The 24,599-nt window shown below is 38.1% G+C and overlaps 4 protein-coding genes across 7 annotated transcripts in view; 3 read left to right on the top strand and 1 right to left on the bottom strand.

The window, feature by feature from the left end:
• The window catches only part of LOC108106620 (G-protein coupled receptor dmsr-1), a 36,339-nt gene extending 30,004 nt beyond the window's left edge, over positions 1-6,335 (top strand). For 2 of the 3 annotated variants that reach the window (XM_017213820.2, XM_017213819.2), the window contains exons 3-8: positions 2,563-2,848; positions 3,680-3,851; positions 3,923-4,049; positions 4,248-4,469; positions 4,578-4,760; positions 5,288-6,335. In XM_017213820.2, coding sequence (XP_017069309.1) covers positions 2,621-2,848; positions 3,680-3,851; positions 3,923-4,049; positions 4,248-4,469; positions 4,578-4,760; positions 5,288-5,609 — 1,254 coding nt within the window. In that variant the 5' untranslated portion in view covers positions 2,563-2,620 and the 3' untranslated portion in view covers positions 5,610-6,335. The remainder of the gene's footprint in view (positions 1-2,562; positions 2,849-3,679; positions 3,852-3,922; positions 4,050-4,247; positions 4,470-4,577; positions 4,761-5,287) is intronic. The other variant, XM_017213823.2, reaches the window with a different exon arrangement.
• Positions 6,336-6,345: 10 nt separating this feature from the next.
• On the bottom strand, positions 6,346-10,024 carry LOC108106619 (Bardet-Biedl syndrome 4 protein homolog). Of its 2 annotated transcripts, none has more exons than XM_017213818.1 (10): positions 9,946-10,024; positions 9,734-9,873; positions 9,532-9,644; positions 8,659-8,949; positions 8,449-8,605; positions 8,246-8,368; positions 8,097-8,181; positions 7,331-7,417; positions 6,761-6,975; positions 6,346-6,568 (listed from the first exon to the last, which is right to left on the bottom strand). In XM_017213818.1, exons 1-10 carry the CDS (start codon positions 10,022-10,024, stop codon positions 6,389-6,391), a joined length of 1,470 nt encoding a protein of 489 aa, XP_017069307.1. In that variant the 3' UTR covers positions 6,346-6,388. The 2 variants fall into 2 exon arrangements, 1 of the variants encoding a protein (XP_017069307.1); XR_001772404.1 differs by having other exon boundaries at positions 6,505-6,568; positions 6,622-6,975.
• An 8,329-nt stretch (positions 10,025-18,353) lies between these two features.
• On the top strand, positions 18,354-21,183 carry LOC108106230 (probable cytochrome P450 12d1 proximal, mitochondrial). Its single transcript, XM_017213156.1, has 4 exons — positions 18,354-18,471; positions 19,568-19,880; positions 19,942-20,058; positions 20,112-21,183. Exons 1-4 carry the CDS (start codon positions 18,354-18,356, stop codon positions 21,130-21,132), a joined length of 1,569 nt encoding a protein of 522 aa, XP_017068645.1. The 3' UTR covers positions 21,133-21,183.
• A 924-nt stretch (positions 21,184-22,107) lies between these two features.
• On the top strand, positions 22,108-23,943 carry LOC108106795 (probable cytochrome P450 12d1 proximal, mitochondrial). The gene is made up of 4 exons (XM_017214040.1): positions 22,108-22,201; positions 22,268-22,593; positions 22,657-22,773; positions 22,831-23,943. Exons 1-4 carry the CDS (start codon positions 22,112-22,114, stop codon positions 23,849-23,851), a joined length of 1,554 nt encoding a protein of 517 aa, XP_017069529.1. The 5' UTR covers positions 22,108-22,111; the 3' UTR covers positions 23,852-23,943.
• The last annotated feature ends 656 nt before the right edge of the window (positions 23,944-24,599 follow it).

The following is a 24,599-nucleotide window of genomic DNA, read 5'->3' as shown; positions in this document are numbered from 1 at the left end:
CTTATATATATGTATATGTATATGTATATCTACACATATTTGACAAGCGGAACGTTAATTAACGGCTTCGCGAATGGCGGAAAAAGAGAAACAACGGCAGCAAAGGAAAAGCCTGGAGTGCCATTGCTGTTTATCTGCAGCTGTCAGTTGATGGCGCCATTTTTTTCCTTCTATTTCTTATGTCCCCAGTGGGTGGCTGTGTGGGTGGCGATATCCTGTGTATGTGTGTGGGTGCGCCACCTGTTTAGGCATATTTCCCAAGGCCACGTGTTTGTGAATAGAAAACGACTTAAGGAACTTCTTGGCAGCAGGCAAAAAACGAGATAATTTCTTGATTAAGCTTAAATTTCTTTGACTTATGTTTTAGGGGGGAAAAAAATAATGTTTGGATTGAAAGGAGAAGCAAGTTTAGTTATTAATAGTTGTGTTTTTGTTTAATTAAGTAACCTGTGACATGGCAGGAGATGGCAAGGTAGTTTAATCTGAAAGCTTGAAAGAAGTTTACTTGTTTATGAGAGGAAATTCAATAAATATTGTGATTAAAATGAGAAGATAGTTTAGTTGCTAACAGTTATATATATGTAGGTATCAAGATTATGAATAATAAAGGAGAAAAGAAACTGAGTGGGAGTTGGAGAAAGTCAGGAAAGTATAAGTGAAAAATATCTCAAAAATATCAACCGAAAATGACAGTTAAGTTATTATTTTGCATTAAAGACTAATCAGCGGCAAAATGTTAGTACTTAATGAGCCCAAAGTTCTTTGAAATATAAAATAATATTAAAGATTTAAATTTTATGAATGTTTGCTTTAAAGTTAGCAGGAAATTTAAAAAATCAAAAGAGAATATTTATATTTTCACCCCCTACCCATAAAAATCCATAAAAACTCATATAACAGCATGTTACCTTCAGGTGAACTGCGGGAAACGACTTGCCGGATATTAATAAATGTTCTTTATCCTCCATATTGTCCCTTGAAATGCTCCTTTGATTGCCCCGTGTCATTCGCAGAAAGATGAGTTTACAAGAATCCCATCCCTGAAATGAAATAAGTTCGTTGGTCCACAATTTCATTTCGATTTAATGTGGAGGCTATAACGTATAATTGCCCACAACACACAACAGATGTAAACGTTTGACAAAATCGAAAGGCCAATCGATCAACATCAACATCGCTGACAGATATTGGTTTGACTGGCATCTGAGTTCCAGTCCAAATGGTAACTACACTGAACGTTGGTAGTTATAATGCTAAAAAATATATGCATAACTTTATGAGGCAATCGTATCGTTTGGAAGTCTGGCCAACAGGCGGTGGAGTTGCGTAATGATTGGCGAACAGGATTTCGATTCTGATTTAGATTCATAAAAATTCATCGGGGGCCATTAGCCAAATGCAACACCTTCGACGACGTGTGGACACATCGACTTTGATTCAGCCAACTGAGTGATCTGAGCAAGGCAGTGTCATATGCTAACCATAAGTTTTGCACAATAAAAAAATAGTGAGGTTAATTAAATTTAGTTTAATAAAGATTTTGTTATATAGTTTTCATAGAGATTTTATAAAAAAAGGGAGTTCTTAAAATGAGTAATACTTTTTGATGATCTTAAAAGAATGTTAAGGCAATCAACTTGAAGTATAATTTGATTTCAGCTCTTAACGTTCACCCACTAAAACATATTTTTATAGGAAAAATATATAAAAATCTGGTAAAATTAATACCTCTGTATATTATACATTTTGATTTCTCTCAAAGTGCGTTGCCAATTAATTGCCTACACCGCCCAAGCAACGTTGATTTCGAATCACAGCTGGACATTCGGACAGGTGTACTTAACTCAACTGAACTCAACTCAGATCAGTTCAGCTCAGCTCTACTTTGGTCACTCAAAATTGCAATTCGGTTTGTTAATTATGCTGCACAGTTGCAGTTGGCACTCGTTTGGTATTTCCACACTACAGGTCCATAATTAGGCAATGACATAGAAAACTGGCTGACAAGCTTTGAGCCACAATGTCAGAAAACTTTGCATTGTTTTCGAAATCAAAAAGGGAGGCAAATTTGCATACCGTGTTATTTTTAATGAGAGAAACGAATATTGTGGCCCTTAAAGCCTAACCTTTGTTTTGGTAGCAGAATTATAAACCATGAAAATTAATTAGTATTATATTATTAAAACCACAAAAAGTGAACAATTTATTTGTTACTAGCTAACGATTACGTGGAATTATGCACTTGGCGGAAAAATATTTAAGTCACTTAAAAAACACAAAAAGAAACTTATTTTATATAACGATATTAATGAATCAAATTGTAACAGCTACATTATTTTCTAATTATTATTTAACAGAGCCAACAGTATTATTTTAATATTCGATTAAGCTGAGTTAAATACGAATATCCATAAGCTTTTTGAAGAGTTTTCTTAATACATTTTTCCTAATTTTATATAAAACCTCTTTTTACTTTAAATTACAAATTCCAAATAATTTTTAGAATTTTAAATTTTATCCTAATTTCTCTCTCTGTAATGAAAAATCAATCTTTTGTTTCAGGTTCTGACTAGTGGTAGTCCAACAACAACAAAAATAAAACAGAAATAATCCAACTGCAATGATGCAGGACACGGGCAGCCACATGCATCATCGGGTGCCATTCAATGATACGGTTTTAAAAGACCATCATCTAACCAGTACCGATATCGAAAAGTTTGTAAAATTATGGCAAGAATTCCAAATGAAGAACATGACCCCCCAGGATGAGTGTCAGGGCTATTGCCAGGGGGAAATTTATAACTGGCTGCGTGCCTACAACAGCATCCATGGATACGTTTCATTGATGGTGAGTTTTCCGACCAACACGAAAGCCTTAATGTTAAAGGGAAAACAAAAGAAATTTTTTGACTAATGATGAGCAAAGGAAGCCAAGAAAGGTTTCTCTGCTAACCATCAGTCTGCTGATGAATTCAGAGGACTGCTTTACCTTTGAACTCTTGCCCAAGTCTGGTCTGAGGAATTTAGTCCCTTTTCTGAATTAAAGCTGTTCGGTACGTTCAGTTTAGCCAACAAAATCACAAATCAAATTAAGGACCTGAAATCTAGGGCTTTTGTTTTTGTCTTGGATTTCCTTTCCTTAAAGGAATTTTTTGTTGGTTGGGTTATAAATTATATTTGATGCGGTTAGGGCGTTAATGTGTTTTCTTTTTCATTTTAATTTCCAGACATTACGTTTTTATCTGACTCCTCTTCAAAAGGGCTTAAAGGGCTTCTAGTTTACAAACCATTTAACAGCAAAATAGTTGAGCTAAAATTAATTTCATTTTTATCAGTTGCAGTTCGCGAAAAAGGTTGCTTTCAGTCGAAAGAATTTAATTTCATTTGATTACCATGTAACTTTATAAGGGGGCTCACATGCTCGTGTAAAACTTAAATGTTAACAATAGTCACACATTCAGCAGTTGGGGGAAATGGAAAATGTTTTGGAAAAGAAATGTAAATGGGAAAAGCTGCGTTGCTATGTTGCTTACTTGCCGAATGAATAAAACATTCATCCACATTGGAATCCAAGGGCTGTGCAATCAATCGGAAGTGTGCGAGAGCACTCAAAGTTTAGGTTTTGATAAAGAACACATTTTTTATATTGATTCTTGTTGTTTTCTTCGCATACACATAGATTTGCATATTCGGGACGATTGCGAACATCTTGAACATAATGGTCCTGACCAGAAAGGAAATGGCCAAGACGCCCATAAATAATATTCTCAAATGGTTAGCCGTCGCCGATATGTTTGTGATGCTGGAATATATTCCCTATACATCGTATCAGTATATCTACATGAAACCGGGTAAGCATAATCTCTGCCATATGAAAACATTTTAAAATTTGCATATTTTATCAATAACTTTCCCTGCGCAGGTGAAAAGGATTTGAGCTACACCTGGGCAGTTTGCCTTCTGGTCCATATGCACTTCACCCAGATTCTGCATACGATTTCCATTGGTTTGACAGTGACGCTGGCGATATGGCGTTATGTGGCCATCAGGTAAGCTAATACGTAGGAGAGCAACCTGAATGCATGACATTCCCAGGGATTCCCCCCGTCATCCATGTAGACTTTGGCTTTGATTCACATTCACGTTAATCCACATCAGCAATTCGTACAGACATCCCGGCTAATTTGACTAACACATCAATGTGGCAATGTGGCTTCTCTTCTCTTCTCTCCGTCTTTTGTTTATAGCCAAATGTTACCGTCTCTATTCCACAGACATCCGAATGGTGGCTGTGCCAACTTCCTGCTTGCGCATTCCCGGGAGGCGATCCTCCTGCCCTTCATCCTATCGCCCATCCTCTGTCTGCCCACGTATTTTGTGTTCCAGGTGCGTGAGACCTATGATGTGGACAAGGTCAACTCGGAGGCCATGTATCATGTGTATTTCGATAAGGACTCGGTGCTCTACAGGTGGGTTTAGGTGTTTATTAATATAGTAATATGTATAGTAATCGCGGTTTCTGCAGAAGTAATTTGTTCTTGTTCAAATTTTATGAATTCAACATTTCCTTTTTTCAGGTTTAATTTCTGGATACATTCCGTGCTCATCAAACTTTTGCCATGCGGCATATTGATCGTCATCAGTGCAGTACTCATGCATGTTCTGTGTGAGGCCTCGAGACGTCGCTTAAAGCTAAGAGACTACAATAATCCCGCCAAGTATGCCATCCAGCTCAACCTGAACGAAGCCAAGTCTAAGAAGTGAGCTTATTTATGTTTATATATAAAGTTCATATACAACTTAAGCATTCATATAAACTTAAGGTTTATTTATTTAAGGTTATATTAGTTTTATATATACTTAGATTTTCATACTGCTTTTGGTTTGGCTATCTCAAAAGTTTTATTTTAACTTTCTTCCCTTAAACATTTGCTGTATTGTTTGAGGATGCTCAAGCTTCCTTTGTTTCAGACTGCTAGGTCAATTAGTTGGTTTTTCCTTTGGAAAACTGTGATGCTCTGGGCACTTGTTAGTTTATCATCAAATGATGCAAGACCAGACTTCAACAACTATTTTTAAGCTTTTTAAGTCGTTTTATAGCAGCTTAAGGGCCATAATCTACCTCAGTTAACTTTGTATTAGTTGGTTCCTTCTAACAAAATCTTTAAATGTTTAAGGTATTCTTTTTATAAGTATCCCGAAGTAGTTTTTGCAGAGTTTTAAGAGAAATATTTAAAAAAGATTAGTTTCCTTAAAGTTATGGTTCTTAATATTTCCTTACTTTCAGGCCGCCACGCTGTGATCGTCGAAATGATCGGACTACCCTTCTTCTGGTGGCAGTTCTGGTTCTCTTTCTAATCACTGAATTCCCGCAGGGACTATTAGGTCTGCTGTCCGGCGTGATGGAGAAGTGCTTCTTTGCCCATTGCTACCCACCATTTGGTGAACTGATGGATCTGCTGGCGCTGATCAATGCCGCCGTGGGCTTTGTGCTATATGGACTGATGTCGAAACAGTTTAGGACGACCTTCCGATCGCTTTTCATGAAGCGTCATTTTGGCAGCACCGAGATGACCCGGCTAACCAGGGTCACAACGACTTGTGTTTAATTTGGGGGAAACGGAAATCTCCAAGGTGTGATTATGAGTAGAGGAGCAAAGTATGAAGGGGACACCCAAAAGTAGATGAAGGACATCCAAGATGTTCCTGGCTGGCTCCGTTTGAATTTTCTAAAACCATAAACTTTATAAAAGTTTCGTTATCTTGAATAACACTTAAACCAAGAAACTGTGAGTGTGGAATTAAAGTTTAAACTGAACGATGAACTTGATTATAGACTTTAAAGGTTTTAATAGAGTACATCGATTGGTTAACAGATTAATTCTGCTTGTGATTTGGCTGTCTAGAAAGTGCCATTTCATTTCCAATTTAAATTACGGCCTAAGATTTATTCGTTAACCAGTTCGTGTTTCAAATTCGTGTTAGTATATAAGTTTTTTGATAGGCGGTAAGTCAGTACAAGCTAAGAGACATTTACTTTCCACTAAGGTCTTAAAACAGGAATCCATGAATATATATATATATATATATAGCTATGCTAAGAGGATTGAAAAACTCCATGAGCCCCCGAGTTGTTTTGTATCTTCTTGGCTAAAAAAAATATCAAATGCTATTTTGATTATATATGTCGATATCTGGTTTTTCAGCCAAGTGCCAATGGATTTTACATTGGCACTTTGAAGTTCCAAAAATTATAAATGTACTATCTAACTAAGCTGCTTGTACTATTTATAAATAAATGTAAACACTGTCAAATAAATGTTTGATGTGAGTTACATAAAACAGAAATACTTTATTGGCTTTTATTTTGGAGATAATAAACCTCCTTTTAATTTTGACTAACAACAGCATTTACCTCCAGTGGCAGTTCGTCTGGCAGCAGTTCACTGGATCGATTTTGTCCCAACTCTGATGATGATTCCCCCAAATCTGCGGAGTCCAGCAGGATTCCATTGCCCTGATTCGAGATGCGGAGAAGGGATTTCAGCTTGGTGGCTTGGAATTTGTACTGCAGAAAATGAAGAGCAATAAAATCTGGTCTATTGGGAGTTTTCCTCATACAATTTTGGCACGGTGCGTGGACTTTTTCTTGTTTGAGGTTTAATTTTTTCTAGTCTCTGAGACCAATTACGCGATGGAATTTCTATTCACATGCCAGTGCATATATCCACTGGGTATGATGGTATTTCGTGCGACTTACTTCCGTGGGCAGCAAAAGATCCTGGGCCTGGCTCATGAAACGGTTGTACTGTTCGGTGGCCAATGCCAAACGTCCGGTTTCGTAGCAAAAGAGGGCAAAGTTCAGCAAAACCAAAGGATTACGTCCTCCAGCACCCTGTTGCCCAGTTGCCATGCTGCTGGCCCTTTCTAGGGCCACAAATGCGTTCTCCGCATCGTCCAGCTTACGCAAACAGACTGCAAAGTAGAGGAGGATGAGGTATTATTTCAAGAGGAAAAATAGTTACACTGAGAGGAATAGGGGATGTACTTTATGGGTATTTGTTGTTAAATAAAGAGATATATTTGCAATTATTTAAAAATATTTTTAGGCTTAAAATACATAAATTAATAGGTAAGTTATAAAATTTAAAAAAAAATACATTTTTACGAAAACATTTTCTTTTTCGATATTTTTAATTTGTTTGAGAAATTTAACATAAAAGTTTCTTTGAAAATTATCATTTAAATTTAACAGAAAAATCAAATATAACTTTCTTAATATTAAAAAATATTTCATAAACTTTTTAAAAGTGAAATAAAGGAAACTTACGGCCCAGGAGCATGTAGCATTCGGCATTATCCTTGCGCAGGTTTATGGCTGCGGCCAGCGTGTGAAAGGCACTGGCGTATTGTTCAGCTGCGGCCAAGTTAAGGGTAAGACAAGAAACAACAGATGCTCTTCTTAACGGTAGAAATGCCAACAAACAATGCTGCAATATACAGTAGCCAAGAATCGCCGCCGGCTCTGGACTTTTCTTGGCACTTTTAAGAAATTTATTAAAAAAAAAAAAAAAGGAAGAAGAAACCTCTAACCCATAGTTTTCCTCAGATGCCCTCAAGTGAATATTTGTCCCCTAAAATCCAACCCTACTCACATTGTTAGTGTTTCTATTGTCTCTGTTTGTTCAGGTTTTCATTAGGCCAGTTTCTAGTGCTCTTGTTACAAATTTGTATTGACCAAAATCACTGAGGGCGCGTTGCATGTTGGCCAAATTCTCTTTGTTTGTTTTTGAAAATGGTGAACTGCACATCAATACAGATATCTGATTTTGGGAGATATTTTTCTATCTCTAAATCTTTTTTTTATTTATCCTACTTTCATGAAATGTATCTCTACGAATCTTTTTGCTAGAAATTCAGGATAAAACTAGTGGAATATTTTGTAATTAAAAGAGATGGCCAGAGGAAAATTTGATAGCTGGAATTTTTACATAGAAACTTTGCATTTTGATTTGCCTCAGGTGAGTACTACTGAACACACTCCCATGAAGTTTAAATTGAATTTAATAGAATCTTTAAATTTTCGGAATACTCACAGGCAATGTAGATTAAACTCAGATTGTACAAGGCATTGTAATTAAGCGGTGATAGCCAAACGGATTTACGCAGCGATGAAATGGCCTGGAAATTATGAAACATTTAAATGCCAACCGATATGATAAATACACCTTGGCATTGCCATTACCACAATAAACTTTTGCTTCTTGAAGAAGCACAAACCAATGTTATTCCACAGCTCGGCAATTTCCGGCTCAGCATTTGCGATTTGGCTGTATTTGCTGAGAGCGCCGTCGACATCGTTGCGGGACTAAAAAAAAGAAAAATCACACAAAAATTCACAAAAAAAATATGTATATGGTTAGAGAAAGGGAATCCATATCTTTGTACCTGCAAAATGGCGCCAAAGGCCAAAAGTCCCTTGGGCGAGCATTTCCTTTCGATGCTGACGACTTCCGCCAGACGATCGTGTGCCTTTTGGGTTTCATTGATTTTCAAATACAAGACACTGATTTCAATCAGTACCTCCGAGTTCTCAGGTGTCAAACTGGAATCAGTTAATGTATTCATTATAATCATTATGTCATTAGCCATACTAACTGCAGGCAAGTTTCCAGCACATCGATGGCCTTTTGGTATTGCTTGTCCTTGCGATATAGCTCAGCCAAACGGACATAGCTCTCAAGTTTCCGGCCAGATTGCACGGCCAATTCAAAGTAGGAACGTGCCTCGTCCTGCTGCTGGTTGGCTATTTCCTTTTGGCTTTGCGTTGTGGCCGCACGATAGAGCAATTCACCCAGGTAATGGTATATCTCATGATCCTGCCGACTGCTACGCTGTTCCGCCTCACGAAACACACCCAAAGCCTGGGCAAAGCGACCCATTATGTAGCTGAAAAAAGAGAGATTTAGAGAGTTAATATTAATTAATAGTTTTTAGTTAAAACAGGGAACTTATTACATAGGATAAAGTTCAATGCTAATTAAAAATAGTTTCGATTTCATTCGCTTGAAACTTTTTTGTTCCAATAATCCAATTACGTAATTCCAGTTTACAAAATAATAATAAAAAGTGTAAGCTGCTTTTTCACAAACTATTTCATAAAAACAAACTTGCCAATGGTGGTAAGGCTTTTCCGTTTTAATTAGTATTATGTTATTTTTAGACTAAATTAACTCGTGTTTTTATCGCATTAAAATTTGCTCAATAGGGGCTTATCTTAGGAAAGGTTTTTTTAAGTTTGTTACAGAATATTTTGTTAGATAATTGGTTAAGTAAGGAATTTAATTATTAAGAATATATTTTTGTTTTCATTCGGCATTTATAGACTAAAAACGTCCATCAAATTGTTTTTTTTTAGTAACATTTCGATTTCGTTTAAATGGAAATGTTGACTGACCAACGAAGAACCATTCGCGATTTAAAGACCTGCTATATTCCCTCTGGAAAGAAAATATATAAAACTATACCCACAGTGTTCGTCCGATTTCCTTATAGGTCTCAATATTCCTTGGATTGAGCTCCACAGATTTCTGCAAATGCCGCAGGGCCTCAATGTGGTTGCCCTCTTCACGGTCAATTAGTCCCTGGCGAAGGCAATCAATTAGAAAAGACACCCAGCATTAACCACATCAAGCTGGCAATTTTTTTTTGTTTTTGGTTTTGGTCATCTCACCTGGACAAAGTACAGGTACTCGGGATTCAAATGACGATTCAGCTCACGTTCGATGAGACGGCGGCAGCGCGTGAACTCGCGGCGAGTAAAATAAATGTGGAGCAGCCAATCAATGTTGGCATCGGCTGGCATTTTGGGAGCTAATCGAAGGACAAAAGAACAATGAAATAAATTCTTGAATAGAGTTTTCTTTTTAGAGGCTTCGCCATTACCTGGACGCACAACCTCCAGGCTGGGCAATTCAATAAGTCTGCCGTTGCAGTTGATCTGCTCGGTGCCCGGCTCGTACATAGATTACGCTCTTTTTTTTTTCGTTTTCCTTAGCAATGGGTGGAAAGAAAAAGCTCAACTTCAAAGGCAACTCGCGGCTGGTATTTGCTATCCATTTGTTTTGGTCGCCGGCAAGATTTCGCGTTGCCATGGTTTTGAAACATTTAAGGGTTACCAAGGTAGACGGGGCGGCAAAATTAACTTGTTAACTGAATTAGTGCACGTTTACCCAGCTTTAGGCCAAACTAACCAAAACAGAGACTATGGAAAATTCCACGTTGTTTGTTTTATTTAATTAGCTGCGACAAATATGTCGAAAAACTATTGGAAACTAATCGAAATGCAATAAAAAATAAACTAAAACTGGGTAAATAATTGCCAAGACTAAAAGGCAAACTGGCAGGCAGATCTTGGGGATAAAACCAGTTCTTTGGGGTCTGCGCTTTCGAAGTCCCGAAGTCTGACACCGCCTAATTACTCAATTTATTTCACACCGGCCAAAGTGGCAAACACTGTTGCACTCGTTACCATTTTGGGGCAATACAAAAAAAAAAAAAAAAATAAAACAAAAAACATTTGATCGTGAGCTACATTTCAAACTGTTTACGCGGCCCAAGCCAAAACTCAAAAGCAATTAATGCACGAGAAATATCGTACAAGATCACTACCAATATCTGTATCAATCGATCGATTGCGGCGCCGCTTTCAGATCTTTCGAGATCGCAGATCTCAAACGGGAAGTGCCACCTGATGTCTTTTTTTTACTGAAAAGGCAAAGCCGCCGTTGCTCGATTTGTGGCAAGAGTTCGATAGGAAGTGGCCAGTGGCTGGCTCTCGATGACTGAGGTCCATAAAGATTGACAGTCATGATGGATTCGCTTCCATAAGCGGCCCCAAATTGCAGCTGATTAAAAATCAATTACTAACATGGCAGAATAACATAGATTTAGCCAAGTTTCTAAGAGGGATTTTAATATGGATGTACAGTAAACATCGGTTGGGAAGAACTCTGTTGAATAGTTGTTTTTTTTTTGTGATTCAGGAGCTTGGAAACTTTTTTAGTAAGAAACTGAATAAAATAATAAATTTTATTTTTAACGATTTTTAAAGTTTTTTTTTCGAATTCTCTGCCTTTTTAGTGTTATAAATTTTAAGTTAGTGTTTAGCGCCATCTATGGATTATTAATGTAACTACTTCATTCTACAAGTGTTGTTTGTCTTACATTTTACATGTAAGATAGATGCATATTTTTTCACTTGTTTGCAGTGATAAATCCCTAGATGGCGACACTTCAATATAAAAGTTTGCTAAAAGGAAATAAATAAAGGAAATCATATACAAAAACTATTAAATGCATTTAAAATTTATATAGTTTTATAATATTGTTTAATTAGTAAGTAAGTCCTAAAATAGGTAAGCTTAAAAATTACTCCGGAACTGGTTGGTACAGAAAGTTAATTCCAGTTGGTGGCGCCTTTTTAGATCACTTCTTTAGTACGAAATTTAGCAACGACAGCAACTAGCGCCACAGTTGGCATCATCCGTAACTTTGTAGTTCTCTTAAACGCCACATTAGATATGGCGTCTTTTAAAGGAGTTTGTGGCGCCACTGTGCTCAATTTCGTAACCCTTTTAAAAAAAAAAGAAATTAATTATTTTTAAGAGTAAGAAATTCCCAATTAATATTATAAATTAGAATACTTATTTAAAGAATTTTGATCTAGTTCGCCATTTAAGGCTCCATTGCATATTTAGGATCTAGTTTGTTGTCACTAAAAATTCTTTCCTTAATTTGCTGATTTACAAAAATCGTAAAACATTGCTGAAATGTATACTTCCAAATAAGTCAAATTATCTTAAATCGATCATAAAAATCTTAGTCTCGCTTATTGTGCTTTATATAAAACTAAAACTAGGCTGTAAACCTATGAAATTTCTAAGTTTTTTTTTTGAATTTATAAAGTATACTACCCTCTCTCTTCTCTAACTTCACTCCAAGATTTTTCCAAACTCGATCCAAATGTGTAGTAATAAAAGGTCAAGTAAGTGTTCTTATACATGAAACTAAATTCCCTTTATATCAAGCTTGTTGCTCTGTTCCGCCCAATCATCTGATGGCTCCTCGAATGGGGGAAGCCCTAATTCAATTACAGTACCACTGTAAATATGATTTACACCCGACGACACTTCATCTTGACCTCCGCGACCGGGGTGGTGGAGTGAGCCATCTCCGCATATCTTACGCACATATTTGTGGGGCCAAAGGTCGTAAAAAAGCGACTTACACAGCATACCCAAGCCCAGCAACCCAAAAACTGTTCCGCCTGCAGGCTGAAAGAGTCATTCATGTGGATTGCAAGTGCCGCTCACGTTTGTTTTTCCCCCCTGGAAGGTCGTTATTCACTGGGGAAAAGCGAGGGAGTCGTAAGTCGTAAATATATTCTGCGTATTGTGCAGCAATACGCGACTTGGCCTAAATCCCACTTTGGCTTTGACTTTGGCCTCGTCTCTGTTCTTTTGTTCCAATTTATGCAATGCCAGTGTCCACTTTATTATTTCAGTATGGCTTTTACGATGGTTACGCTACGGACACCTAAATATAGATATTGTCTTGGCCGACTTGTTTACCAAATTGGTGTCTGGTCTACTACCATCCACTCCCCTTCAACATGTTCGGCAATCTGTGCTCAGACAACAACAGAGAAAACATTTGTATATGCGTGAGTGACCCAAATAAGTATGCTTTGTTTCTTGCCACTACTTGCCCTTGCTTTTTGCTAGAATTCTGCGTTTCAGGGTTGAACTCCCACGTTGGGCGTCCCATTTACGATAATATTTAATCGCAAATTGATGTTTACACGTTCGATGGTGTCTATTTTTTTTGGTTAATACACAGAGAGAAAATATATTTACAGCTAAAAACGAGAAAATGCCACATTAATAATTTAGAATGTTTAAAATTGTTAAATTTTGTTCTTTTTAATATTTTTTACAGCATTTTTTCTTCGTATTAACATCTTTTTGTTTTCCCAGTGTATTATTGTCTAGAATAGGCTAACATATTTTGTCTAAAGTGCCCTTCAAGATGGCTTTAATGAGGCTTTGATGTTTGTTTTCCACTTGTTTACGGCCAAGGATATCCTTTCGCTTTTTCTTTTGGCCAATGTATGGCATATTCAATTTACTCCTGCCAGACTTCGGTTTGGTAAAAATCTTTGACACATTTCGTTGAGGGTCAGAGGTGATGGCTCTGCCCCATATTTCCTATCCGCCTGCCCCCTTTTGGAACCCCATGTTGGCATTAGCATAACTATGGAATGTCAGGGACAGCAAGCAGAAATATGTTTCAGTTTAAGAATTGACAAAATTTGACAAAAATGTATACCCAAAGTGAATGTTGTGTGTGTGTTCTTTTGCGAGTGTATGTGTGTGTTGGGAATGTCAATGAAAGGCCCCGGGTCCTGTGGCCTGCGTTTCGGTATCCTGTGTCCCGAATAGCTGAGAGCTGAACAAAACAACAACAACAAAAAATATGGAAAATATGCGTGCTGAAGTTCTGCGTGCTGTCGCTGTAATTTATGTCAAGCCAAACAAAAAACAACGAAATTGTTGTGGCACATAACCGAGAGGAGCAGCAGCAGCACTTTGTTCGGTTGCAGCAGATATGCAAAAAACAAATGCAAACACACAAACAGAAAAGAAGGAAATGACAACAAACATACGCATACATAGAGAGAGAGAGAGATATATATACGCAATACATATAGAATTGGATGCGGCGATGCGGAATGTTTATTTGCTGTAAAATTTGAGGCATGCAACGCTTATGAAATAACATTTTTCGGCCAGAGAGCATCGGAATCCGTTGGTTGGTGGAAAACCAAAAGGCCACTTCATGTAATAACTCTATTTGCTGCTGCATGGATACATTTTAGAAAACATAAATGCAAATTGCTTTAAATGGCGAAATGGGAAATGCGATAGCCAGCAGACATCAAAGCGAAATGCCCATTAAACATTCACCAGTTGAATTTCCCAGGGCTTTTACTAATATTTCTATATATATAGGGAGGAAAAGAAGAGGGAGACCATGGCCCTCTGATGTTGCCCCGTTAATTTGACTTTAATATAGCAAATAATGCAATTAGGCAGGGGCCCTTATAGAATGTGATATTCGGGTTCAATAAGTTCATCGAAGGGTTAGGCGCCTGCGGGTCCATGATTGATGAAACCAAACCATGCCACCACCACAAATTCAATGGGAATGGGCAACACTTGAGAGAAGCAACAGAAGTGGCTGCCTCACATCCATTTGTGGCTTTTTCGGTTACTGAATAATAAGCATGAGGCCAAAGTCAATGTGTGTGTGTGTCTCCTAGGTTGCCTTCTTCTGCTTCATCTTCTTCATAAAACACCCATCTCTGCCCTCCCATGCCACATGTTGAAAAGTGAGTTCTGTGCCGTTAATTAATTAAATTGTCATACCCTCTGGGCGCCACAAGCGACAATTGAGAAATCTTCAGCCCGGTTGCCATTTGAACTCCACCTTCGGCGTCATCAAAATTGTTGGGTAACCCAAAGGGGGAGGCTTTCCAGCCCCCCTTCCAACCAAAAAAAAATATTAATGAGCTTGGCTTGCCAGTAAGTTACTTTTAACCGGAATTCACCGGCAGAAGCCGCCTCCATCGAGCCCATAAATAATCATTTATTGAATGAACTAAAGATATATACTCGAGCACTATTTCTGCGACACTCAGGCTCGTACTCTGGCTGACTGGCTGAATCATTTACGAGCGATTCATTCATAAAAACCGAGTAAATAATTCAATTTAGATCGAATGCGTCATCTTCTGTTAATTAAACGGTCACGCAGGCTTTCAACTGAGCGATACCTGGTCAATGGGTATATAGAAAGATATAGAAGCAGGTCTTACTTATTGTTTGTTATTAAAAAAAATAGTTATAGGAGCAACATAGTATCAATAATAGTAATCCCAATATAAGTTAAAGATATAAAAATACCTAAAATCCTTAATGAATTTCTTTTTTATGTTTTCCCACAGCTAATTAGTTAACTACATTTTTTATCCCTAAATTATTATCGCTACTTAACTTCAATTACCGAAAAAAAGACTTCTTTTCACCCAAAAATCTTCCCAGGAAGTTCGTTCGTTACTAAGATTTTCATCCACAAACAGGGTATGCGGGCAGCTGGAAAATCCCCGATGAAAACTGACTGACAGCCGAACGAGAGTGCAACCCTTGAGTGCAACAGCAGATGGTATGTGTGTGTGTGTGTGTGAGAGAGTTTGTCTGCTGCTGCTGCTGCTACTGCTACTGACGACGTCATGAAGGTCAACAGACAAACAATCCCCCAATCTGGAAACCCCAACCCCTGGCAACCCCTCCAACCTCCTTCAACCCATCGAGCCGTGGTCAATTGAAGAGGTTAAATTCGTGTGGGCCCCTCTTTGGACAGCTTGTTTCGTATGCTGTGTCAGGGGCTTAGTCATGTCCCCGGGGTGTTAGTGTTAATGCCCCAAATGCCATTGGCGTGCGTTGTTGCAGTTATGGTTGGCAATTATAATTTGAACAAATTATAAATTAATGTGTGTGTGAGTATATGTGCTGGTCATACGGTCATCAAAGCATAATTGTAATTGTTGACTTATATGGGTGGGTTTTCGGGTTAATTCGTATTGTAGTTAGTGAGATGGCGCTGAAGAAGAAGGGGGTTAAGAGCTCTGAAGAGCTGCCATCGCTTATTATAATTTAATCAACAAATGCCCGGCTGTGTGAGAAGTCAACTATGCGGGCATCGTTGGTTGGTTTTTTGTTTTTGCCAGCCAGCCATCCAGCCAGCCAGCCAAGTTAAACATTGTCGAACTGCCACAATTTATTAATTAGTCGCGGTCAATCAAACAAACAATGTGCCAAAGGGCTTAGCTTAACCGGCGGGCATTTAGCGGTTAAGCGAGTCAGAATATGAAATGGCTCTTAAAGGGAAGTTCGGGGAACTCTACTGAAAGTGTTTTGAGGTTTAACAGTCGAAGAGAGCTCAAAGAGGTTATGATATAATGTTGAATTTGCCTTTGTAAAGGTTCTATCGTAACTCTGCTAGTTCGAGTGACATTAATCGGACATAAGGAGAGTTTGTATGGCACATGTTGGCCAATGTTTGTACACTAAGAAAATTAAGAATATTTCATAAGCATTTTACATAAAATTTGTACTCTTACTGATACGAACTTCAGACATTTCTTATTAATGCCTAAAAAGCTCTTTGTATGATGATATTTTATAAAGATCCTTTTAATAAAGTTCGTTGACTTTTAATAACAACTTTACTCTTCTACATTATCTTAAAAAATATTGAAAAAAATATTTAAACATTTCATAAAAATTTAGTAAAATTTTCCTAACAACATTCCTTTTTGGCATAATCTAAAAACAAGTTTCAAAATTAGTTTAAGACCTTTACAGGCAACTCAAGGATTTAACTACACATCGTTTACAAGCATTAAGTTAAAAACAGATAAATATTAAACAAATATATAAATAAAAAAATAAATAAAATGACAATTTAGAATGCAATGTTCTACTTTAATTTGAAAATCAGGAAACAAGTTTAATCTTTAAAATTAAGCAGGTCAATAGATCAAATATTTAAATTTAAATAAATTTAAAAAACTAAGTCGCATTTTTTGCCACTATATCAGACTCATTTTGTGCTTCTGCAAATCTTGTTTTGGCTACACACAGAAACACTAAATCTTAACCGGAATAAAGCTATTATTGTTGCAAGGGACCCAAAGAAGCCACACAGTTCACAGCCATATCGATGCCAGAAAATCCATTATACCAAATTAGTTAGCAGTCCATAAACAGAAATGTTTTGTTTGTTGCAGTTGGAATGTTTGGTACAAGTCTTCGTTTCTAGCAATCAAGACATGTTGAGACCAAAATACACTCACATATACAATTTCATGCAAACAGATGTCTCTGTGTGTGTGCTGGCCAGAAGTGTCTGGAAAATCTTGTGGTTACTTTGCCGAGTTGGTAGAGGCAGCCATGGCTGCTGACAGCTCATTAGGCCAGGTGTTAGACGGAAAGGTGGAAAGGATAAGGATGGGTGTCCTTCAGCCTCTCCCCTTCTCTGCACATGCATAGGAGTGTTGGACAAGTGACGAATTTTGACAATGTGCGTCGGCCAGTGTGCATTTGAAGGCAGGTTTCCAAACCGCCCAAAACCACCCAACAACCGCATCCAAACACGAAGAGTTGTCAGCCGGGTGACATGACATGGAAAAACAGCGTTAACCACATGTCCAGCCGAGTCTTAGGTGCCTCGTGTGTGCCAGGCAATCACTTGATTTGATGACCAACAGCTAACAGCTAACAGCCAACAGCAGCAGAAACATTTAGGCCACATAAAATGCAGTTTCATTTTTGTGCAAAAATTTGTGTGTGTATATGTACGAACGCAGGGGAGGTTGTTGCATTTCAAGCAAATTAAGTTAATTAAAAAGTTGCAGGATTTGTGAAGTAATTACCATAAACAAGGCAACTGTGCGCTGGGCTCCTGCTACTGCTCCTGCTCCTGCGGTTCTTGATGTTGCTAACAGAAATTGTTGCTGTTATTGGTACAGGGAGAGAAAATGTTAATCAAAAAGGTATCCTCAGAGATCTAACATATGTAAAATAATGACATCTTCTTTGGCTTTTTTGGTATACAAATCAACTTCCATATCCTTGAATAAAATCCTATTTAAATCAAAAATCAATTAATTTCTCTCAGTGCACCTAGGGTGTGGATAAAGTTGTCGGCATGGAATATAAACACTTCAAGTCGTTGCGCCTGATGCGCTCAGAGCCCGGTCTTCAAAAGACGCTCGGCACACGTGAGAAAATTCCAACAGTTAAGTGGGAGTGGATGCCGTGTGGCAGGAGTATATGGTGGAGGATGTTGTGCCACTTCTTGCCAAAGGTAGCTTCAAGGGTGCTCCACACGAAATTTAAAAACCTTTCACCAGAGAATATGAAACAATGTGAAGGGAAACGGGGGCACTAGAGGAGAAGGTACTGAAACTGAAGAAGCCAAAAGACTGAATTCAGCAATGGATTCAAGAGATATGTCAGTTGGCAGCTGGTTTAGGCCATGCGGCCATATGTGTGGAAATGGTTATGGGTTAAGAGAGATGGAGATAGAGATGGAGATGGCTGAAAATGAGCAACTGCAACTCCAACTGCAAGCGAAGACCACACGCACCACTCAGAACCAATGAATGGTTGGATGAAAATGGAGAAGGAGCAGAGATGGCTGCCATGTATGTCGGGAACAGGTACAAAATGGAGCCGCAGGAACACGTCTCCTTGCGTCACGACCAGACCAAGAAAATGGGAATCGGAGAATTCTCTGGCCCACTACCCTATGCCCTCCTTCTCGGCTCCTTTAACTCGACACTGGGTTTGTTATTGCCGACAGTTGCGGCCAGCCTTGGTGACACTTGAACATAACTGGGTTCTGTTCTCCGCTCCGCCTTTTGTGCAATGCCTGAGTGCACTGATTATGCACATGGGAGAGAGGCATGGTCGAAAGGATTCCGGGTTCTCAGCCAGATATACTATAACAATGCCCGCCAAGATTTACAGCCTCTCTTCTTGGATTGCATTCGGTTGGGCGTAATTTGTTTGGGGGCCACCAAGGAGCGAAGCTCAGCACTTCTTTGGCCAAGTCTTGAGAAGTTAAGAGTCCTTGTTAATGTTTGTATATATTAAAGATACAAATATTTAAGATTGTCAGATAAAGATTGGAGAAATACAAGAAAAATTTAACTGGTAACTTTGCCCATTTCAGCCTAGATAGCCTTTAAAAGACAAACAAAAAAGATTGAAAAGTCATTGTTATCACAAACCTGATTAGCCTTTATGTTTATATATATTGAATGTATTAAAGATTTGAATTAATTAAAAATAATAATAATGTAACTAATTAACACAAATAAATAACATTATTTATAAATAATAATTTATTCTTATCTAGGATTGCTTTCAGCAAGTCACCATGGTTTGCCAATTTCGAAGTGTGATAATAAGTTTGTTTTGTTTTGATTCTCACACTTTCTCTCTCCCGCTTTCTCTAGAGATAAGGTGAAGCTATATAAGCTCTGGTGCTAGGCTCTTAAAATCAGTTGCTAGATTGCAGGGGCAGAGGTATAATTTAATTATGAATATTTTTCAGAATTCTCAGCGAGTTTTTCTATTAAAAGGATCCTTGAGGGCGGCCTCTAGCCAGACTCAAGCAGTTATTGCTAATGTGAGTTGATATTCTAAAACTACACTCAAAGAAAGTAATGATCTTGAAAGGTATAATAAAGATATTCAATCTAAGTTATTGGCGAATTTTCCTAAATTTTTTAAAAATACTTGATGTTGTGAGAAGTTTCTTCAGGTTTTAGTTTTTACTTCAAAATTAGTGGAGAATTTTGAAATAGCAGAGCAGTTCATAAAACTTATAAAATCATTAATTAATATCAAGGAAATCGACAATGCACCTTCTGAAGCCCTACCCTATAAGGACATTCCACGTCCTGGCAAACTAGAGTTCATAAGGGCATTTATGCCTGGTGGCGAATTTCACGATGCCTCCATTGTGGATTATGCAGCTGCGATGAGGAGTCGTTATGGTGATATCTTCATAATGCCTGGAATATTTGGACGTAAGGATTGGGTCACGACCTTCAGTCCCAAGGACATAGAAATGGTTTTCCGCAATGAAGGAAATTGGCCACAAAGAGAGACCTTTGCTTCGATTTCCCATTTTCGGACACAAATAAGAAAAGATTTTTATGGAGAAAATGTCGGTCTGGTATCTGCGTAAGTTGTTAAATATAAATTATACAAATTCATATCAAGAAACATATTCAAATATTTGCAGGCAAGCGGAATCCTGGGGCAAGATGCGTTCAGCCTTCAATCCAATTTTCATGCAACCCAGGGGCTTAGCATCTTATTACGAACCACTTTCCGATATCAACAATGAGTTTATTGAGCGGTAAGATATAGGAAATTTATCACGAAATCTATCTTACTATTAACCCCTTGCAGTATTAAAGAGATACGAGATGGAAAAACCTTGGAGGTACCTGAAAACTTTATGGAGGAAATCAGCCGCCTGATATTCGATTCCCTTGGCCTAGTGGCGTTTGATCGTCAAATGGGCTTAATCCGTAAAAATCGGGATAATGCCGATGCCTTACAGTTGTTTAAACTATCGAAAGAGGTTATCAGATATGTCTTTAAGTTGGATTTCCAACCGTCGATGTGGAGATATATCTCAACACCAGCCTATAGGAAAATGATGAAGATACTTGATGAGAGTTTGACTGTGGCCCAGAAAATGCTGAAGGAAACACAAGAGTCCTTGGAAATACGACGCAAGGCGGGAGAACAAATAAATAGCAATAGTATGCTGGAGCGGATGATGGAGGTGGATCCCAAAATGGCAATGGTCATGAGTTTGGACATTTTGTTTGCCGGTGTTGATGCCACAGCTAATCTGTTGTCAGCGGTGCTACTTGGCTTGGCTAAGAATCCGGAAAAACAAGGTAAACTGCGAGAGGAACTGCTGAAGATTATGCCTACAAAGGACACCCCTCTCAACGAGGAGACCATGAAGGATATGCCCTACCTGAGGGCAGTGATCAAAGAAGCCCTACGTTATTATCCCAATGGATTGGGTAACCTAAGAACTTGTCCTACGGATATTACCCTTTCGGGTTATAATGTTCCCAAGGGGAGCAATGTGGTCGTGGCATCTAATATTCTTTTTCAGGACAACAGCTATTTCCCACAAGCTGATAAATTCCTCCCAGAACGCTGGCTAAGGAATCCAGAAACTGGAAAGAAGACTCCCATCAGTGCCTTTACCTTTCTGCCTTTCAGCTTTGGACCTCGAATGTGTATTGGCAAGCGATTGGTGGACCTGGAAGTGGAGACAAGTGTTGCCAAGATAATAAGGAACTTCCAGGTGGAATTTAACTACGATGCCAGTCGCCCTTATAAGACGTTCTTCTTAATGGAACCAGCCATACCATTCCGCTTCAAATTCATCGATATCGATCATTGAATTGAAATTAATAACCCCTTTCTTGTGAAATACTGTAAATAAATAAACTTAACTTTAAGTACTTTAAGTAAGTTTTCCCATTAGATTAGATTTCCTTCAAATGCCCCACATATCAAATCTCCAGCACGCGACTGCTGTTATCATTTCAAAGGGGGAATAACCTCTCTTGAAATTGAATTTTAATTGCGAGAGACGAAACCAAAAGCCGAACAACATTTAAACGAGGCCCATGATGTTCTAGCCGTAACGGTTGCGTTTGGTGGGCATTTTTGGGCAGCTTTGGTCAGGTGTACAGCATCGACTCTGTGTGTGTTCTGGCCAATTTGGCCAATTGGTAAATGCAAATTTAATTAGCGGCTAATTTCAGGAAAATTGGCGTAAAATTGAAAATTGAACAGCAAATCAATGTGGCCATTTCTTTACAGCTTCCTATTTTCTCTAACTGTGCGTGAGGGTAGGCCTGTGTTTGGCTTGTAATGAAAATCGAAATTTCTGTTAAATTAACAGATTTCTCAGATAGTTTAAGATATTATTTTTATGTTTTTATTCATAAATATTATATTTAAAATATTGATGTAAATATCGAAACTTTTCCAAGCTTTTGAGTTGTTTTATTTTGCATTTGAAAACCTGTTGCTGACCACTTTGCTGATTTAGAATCTTTAAAAAAGCTTTTTCCAATATCTGAAAATCACTTTAGCAAACCTATCAAGCACTGTATCGCTTCTATTTACATTTCAACTGGTTTTTCAAGCTCTCACGCTCAGTTGTTTATATTTTTTGCTGAGTGGGCAGACAATTCATGGTGATTATACCTTTTTTTGATAAGAAACTGAGACTCATGATGGGTTTGCTAGCTTTTGTTTTGGTTTGAGAGCTTTTCTCTTTTCCTTCTCTGTTTCAATGTTGCTGAGATAAGAATTGTCTATAAAAACGCATTCAAAAGTGAACAGGTTTTTAGTAGCAGTTCAGCAGGAGAATGAATACATTGTACAGCGTGCGATCTGTGGCGATTACCATAGGCCCTGTGCGATCTCTGAGATCAGCCTCTGCCTTGGCACAATCCCAGGTGAATGTCAATGCAGTCTAGACTGGTTAATGATAGAGAATTGATAATTACTTTTCTTTATTTTAGATAGCTGATGAAATCAAGCCGCTCAATGAGATTCCACGGCCCAATAAGTTCAAATTCATGAGGGCTTTCATGCCTGGTGGGGAGTTCCAAGATGCCTCAATCACGGAGTATACTTCTACCATGAGAAAACGATATGGTGATATATATATCATGCCTGGTATGTTTGGCCGTAAGGATTGGGTCACCACTTTTAGTACCAAGGATATAGAGATGGTCTTCCGTAATGAGGGTATTTGGCCGCATCGCGATGGTCTGGATTCAATCGTATACTTTCGAACACACGTTAGACCAGATGTTTATGGTGAAGTTCAGGGTTTGGTAGCTAGGTAAGCTGGATTATTATTTCTTATTATTAAGTCTTTAACTAATAAGTTTTTGGTATATTTTAGCCAATCAGAAACCTGGGGAAAACTGCGTTCAGCCATTAATCCCATCTTCATGCAACCTCGGGGCTTAAGAATGTATTATGAACCTCTGTCTAATATCAATAATGAGTTTATAGAACGGTAAGAACAAGTTTTAATAAGTAATTTACCTAATTTATAGTTTTTATTCCTCCACAGCATTAAGGAGATTCGTGATCCCAAAACTCTAGAAGTTCCCGAGAATTTTACAGATGAAATTAACCGACTGATTTTTGAGTCTCTCGCCCTTGTGGCTTTCGACCGTCAAATGGGCTTGATCAGGAAAAATCGCGATAATCCAGATGCATTGACCCTTTTCCAGACCACAAGAGATATTTTCCGCTTGACATTCAAGCTGGACTTTCAGCCATCCATGTGGAAAATAATATCCACACCTACATACAGGAAAATGGAGAGAACCCTAAACGCCAGCTTGGATGTGGCTCAGAAGATATTGAAGGAAAATCAGGAGGCGTTGGAAAAGCGTCGAGCAGCTGGTGAAAAGATCAACAGTAACAGTATGTTGGAGAGATTGATGGAAATTGATCCGAAAGTGGCGGTGATTATGAGTTTGGACATTCTATTTGCCGGTGTGGATGCCTCTGCCACACTTCTTTCGGCTGTTTTACTCTGCCTGTCCAAACATCCAGAGAAGCAAGTGATGTTGCGAGAGGAGCTATTGAGGATAATGCCCACAAAGGATAGTCTGCTTAATGAGGAGACCATGAAGGATATGCCTTACTTAAGGGCTGTGATTAAGGAAACTCTGCGATATTATCCCAATGGTTTGGGTACCATGAGAACTTGCCAAAGCGATGTTATACTTTCGGGTTATAGGGTACCCAAGGGAACGACTGTCCTGTTGGGTTCTAATGTCCTCATGAAGGACAGTATCTTCTATCCGCGACCTGATGAGTTTATACCAGAGCGTTGGCTAAGGGATCCGGAGACGGGAAAGAAGATGCAGGTCAGTCCCTTTACCTTCCTACCCTTCGGCTTTGGACCCCGCATGTGCATTGGCAAGAGGGTGGTGGATCTGGAAATGGAGACCACGGTGGCCAAGTTGATTCGCAATTTCCATGTGGAGTTCAATAGGGATGCCAGCAGACCCTTTAAGACCATGTTTGTCATGGAGCCAGCCATTGACTTCCCCTTTAAGTTTACCGATGTTGAAAACTAAATTTTGCTTTTTTGCTTGTACAAAGTTCCTTATAGTTCTGTATTTTGTTTATAATAAATGATGGGTTGATAGACCACCTGCAGATAAGATAATTGCTGTTTACCTGTTGCATTTTGTTGGGCAATCCCGGGGGTTTTGATAAGTTAAGTGGTTGGTATAAAAGATAAGATTTGATTGGGTTGTGGTATCCCCTATCGGATTTTGTTTCTGTTTTGTTTTGTCTCTTAAAATGAGCTTGTGAGTTCTTAATTAAGAGAGTGCTTAAGAGGCACTATAAATTGTTGATAATTTATTATAATTGTTGTGGGAATTACTCTGAACATTGCTAGTTAATCTATTTGCTAGCTCATTGCTTAAATAGATTGCTTATTTATTGACTTAGCAGAAAGCTGATTCTACAGAGGAAGAAATTATGGATTTTATGATAATGAAATTATGTATTTAATATATTAATTAAGCCATTTAATGAGGAGTAATCTGTAAAGCTTAAAGCTATAAGGCTAAGCTGTTTATATTTATATTTTTAAATATTATATTTTCTGCAGTTAGTTTTGAGAACAACACACAGAAGAGTTTAAGAGTTCAGTTGCAGTTTAAGTTATCAGTTTTTTAATTCATAATTTTTAATTTCCATTAAATATTGCTAAGTCTACCTTAAGTTTGGTTTTCTTAACCAAAAAACAAAGTACAAATTGTGTTATTTTCTTATATCATTTATCTTATTTTCTCTTAAATGTTTTTCATTCAG

Source organism: Drosophila eugracilis, unplaced genomic scaffold (genome assembly GCF_018153835.1).
Source record: "Drosophila eugracilis isolate 14026-0451.02 unplaced genomic scaffold, ASM1815383v1 contig_90, whole genome shotgun sequence".
Taxonomy (NCBI): Eukaryota; Metazoa; Arthropoda; class Insecta; order Diptera; family Drosophilidae; genus Drosophila; species Drosophila eugracilis.
The sequence above is the reverse complement of the archived record's forward strand: the minus strand, read 5'-3'. Positions and strand labels throughout refer to the sequence as shown.